The 3,048-nt window shown below is 31.6% G+C and overlaps 1 protein-coding gene across 1 annotated transcript in view; it reads left to right on the top strand.

Annotated features, from left to right (window-relative positions):
• MDGA2 (MAM domain containing glycosylphosphatidylinositol anchor 2) overlaps positions 1–3,048 on the top strand; it is an 803,556-nt gene that overhangs the window by 428,250 nt on the left and 372,258 nt on the right. Inside the window, exon 3 of the mRNA XM_024757993.1 lies at positions 928–1,102. Coding sequence (XP_024613761.1) covers positions 928–1,102 — 175 coding nt within the window. The remainder of the gene's footprint in view (positions 1–927; positions 1,103–3,048) is intronic.

Below are 3,048 nucleotides of genomic sequence, written 5' to 3'. Positions count from 1 at the left end.
TATATATATATATATATATAAATAAAACAGCAGGGACAAGGAGAGAAATAAACTGAATCATTTTTACATACTGTTTTTTATCACTTTACAGTACTATCATGTGACTTTTATTCATGTTTTATAAGCTAAAATACACAAAATTTGAGTTGAATGCCAGTCTTTATTTCTGGTAAAATCTAAAACTGTTGTGCACAGCTGTGTTTAAAAGAATGGTATTGTTTATAATGGAATGTTTTAGATATTCAAAGTGCTTGGCAGTTTAATAGAAATGTTCTCTTTGGAAAAGTTTACACATTTTTTGAAAATAATTATTGATGTAAAGTGAATTCTAATTATCATAACAGACAAGTCATTTGTGGGCTTATTAAAGCAAAAACATAAAAAAAAACATTTTTAACAACCAGGTGTATAAAATTACACATAATTTCAATAAGCTATTATGGTAATATGCTTAAATTATCCAAATCAAATAGAAAATTTTGACTAAAATACTGAAGCATGTCCAGAAAGAAAGTGAGAACCTACCTGTAGTACCTTTACTAAGTAAATAAAAAGTGCCTTACAGGGTTTTGAAAATATGAGTGAGAATTTTAGAGTCTCAACAAAAAGAAACTAATCCATATTTTCAGTGTACTACTTATATTTAACTTCCTTTGTATTATGTTTATATTGCCCTTCACACTGGTTAAACTTGGAGGCACTCTATGCAACTGAATTAGAATTATACACACTATACAATGATGACATTGCATTTTAAACTTTTATAGTTGAATTACGTGTATAAACTTTTCTTCTTAATTTCCAATAACTTGCCAAAAATGGCACTGTAGCAGTTCTGAAAGCCAACTCTTCAAATGAATAATTGCTATTTAATTTTTCAGTGCGAAAACCAACCTAAAGTAACAATCTTTGTTGATGCTTGCTCAGATCAGGTGGACCAAAACAGCAGGAAGTGCCTCTGACAGATTCCAAGACTCAAGTGTCTTCAACGAGACTTTGAGGATTACAAATATTCAGCGACACCAAGGAGGCCGGTATTACTGTAAAGCAGAGAATGGCCTGGGGTCCCCAGCGATAAAGTCAATCAGAGTGGATGTGTACTGTAAGTAAATTTCCCAGAAATCTATAATTAGGTCTACTACAGGTTTCTTCTGTCTTAAAACTTAAGATCTTTTTTTTTTTATTATTATTGTTACATCTATTGAGAAAAACTAGGGTTTGTTCAAAAGAACAGAGTTCTATTTAGTTGAGAATGACAAGTGTATATGGTTGTGATAGCTCATTTAACATATTTCCAGAAGAAAGAATCTCCATTAGAAATTTTCATAGTTTTTATAATTAAATGATACATATTCATTATAGAACATTTAAGAACCAGATTAATAAGACAATAAATATCACTGAAAATCCAACCAATGACTGTTAGTGTTGAATGTATATACTTATTATATTTATATATAAATATGTAAATGCATATTTATATTTGTATTAAAAAATCATGCTGTACATACTGTAATTGGTTTTGTTAACTTTACCTATGTGTAATTTCTGTTATTCTTATTTTTTAAAATGCACATCATGAGCAAAGCTATTTGAATTGACTTGTGAAAGACCAAAATCTCAGTGTAGAGTCTGTTTTTGATCCAATTCTGTTGAAAGTAATCAGTACGTAGGGCAATGCTGTGCCACCTGGAATTGTTTGTTGATTTATTTTTGTTCTTGGTCTCAGTTTTCTACTTTTTGCTGTTAGCAAATATATTTAAAGTCCTCTTGGTCTCCTTACTTTCTTCCCCACCAAGACAAATTAAGGACCTACATTCAGTTTGGTCTTTTGCATAGGTTTCTATCTTTCCATTGTCTTTTTACAAGAACTTGCATTTTTTTGGTTAACTCTCTAGTGTTAGAATAAAAGGATTTTTTTAGTGATTCAGACATAAGTAACAAGTGAGGAGTTCCTGTTTTTCTACCCATCTTTCATTCTTTCCTTTTTTCTTTTCTTTCAGTCAGGGTAAGTGTTGCATAGTTGCGAAAGTGATGGGAATTATATGTGATTTATCAGATTCTGTTCTGTATCTCATGTAATTATTCAGGTGACTGAGAAGTGGGTGACAAGGCTGCATTTATGATTCACCTTCCACATTCAGGTGCTTGCGCCATTCCTGTAAAGGATGAGAGAGAAGAAGCCCATATCCAATCTTTCTAGCATTTCCTAGTCTCTAAGGCATCCCCTGGCATAACTAGGGCGTCTGTAGCCTATGTGCTGCTCTCTCCCTGTCCTTACAGGCCTTCAGGTTAGCCTTACCCCTATGCTTCCCAACAGTATAGCCTCTGGGCACCCCTCCCCTGATCAAATATTTATAGTAACATATACTTTAAAAAAATACTATGTTTAGTGTTTTTCACATATAATTTTAAATGACACTAAATTTAATTTAAATGAATTAAACACTTCTATAATATAACTTTTTAAAGTACACATCTGTGTTTTTTGTTATAGTTTTGGTCATGAAGTTTGAAAATACACAACTTCGATACCTTAGACACAATTCTAAAATCTAAAACATTCTGCAGATTGAATGGGTGTGTTTTGTTTAATTTTATTGGTGGCAACATCTAACCTGAAATGACTTGAATACAAAAATAGAAAAGATTTTCTGGTCTTTATTTACCCTACTTTGTCTGAATAATCATATGTTTTGCTCTGGAAATAATGTATTTGATTACACAGTGTTGCCACAGAGCCTGCTGGCTGTGTTATATTATACATGGTATATGTACTTTATTATCTTCCTAAAATCTGAAATATTCTGAAAAACATTCCCCTAAGGCTTTGAATAAGAGATTGTGACTTGCATTGCCACTCCAATAAGTTTGATAAAAACAATAAAATTGTATTGCTGTGTTAAAAATCTGATACAAGAGGGAAATGACATTTTTAAAGACTTTTAAAAAGAGGCTTCTCTTCTTACTGCAGAACCTTTTCAGTACTATTCTGCATTATACCCACTCTTTTTTTTTTTTTTTTTTTTTTTTTTTGTACGGGGGCCC

The sequence above is a fragment of the Neophocaena asiaeorientalis genome, unplaced genomic scaffold (genome assembly GCF_003031525.2).
Source record: "Neophocaena asiaeorientalis asiaeorientalis breed wild unplaced genomic scaffold, Neophocaena_asiaeorientalis_V1.1 scaffold464, whole genome shotgun sequence".
In the NCBI taxonomy this organism is placed as follows: domain Eukaryota; kingdom Metazoa; phylum Chordata; class Mammalia; order Artiodactyla; family Phocoenidae; genus Neophocaena; species Neophocaena asiaeorientalis.
The sequence above is the reverse complement of the archived record's forward strand: the minus strand, read 5'-3'. Positions and strand labels throughout refer to the sequence as shown.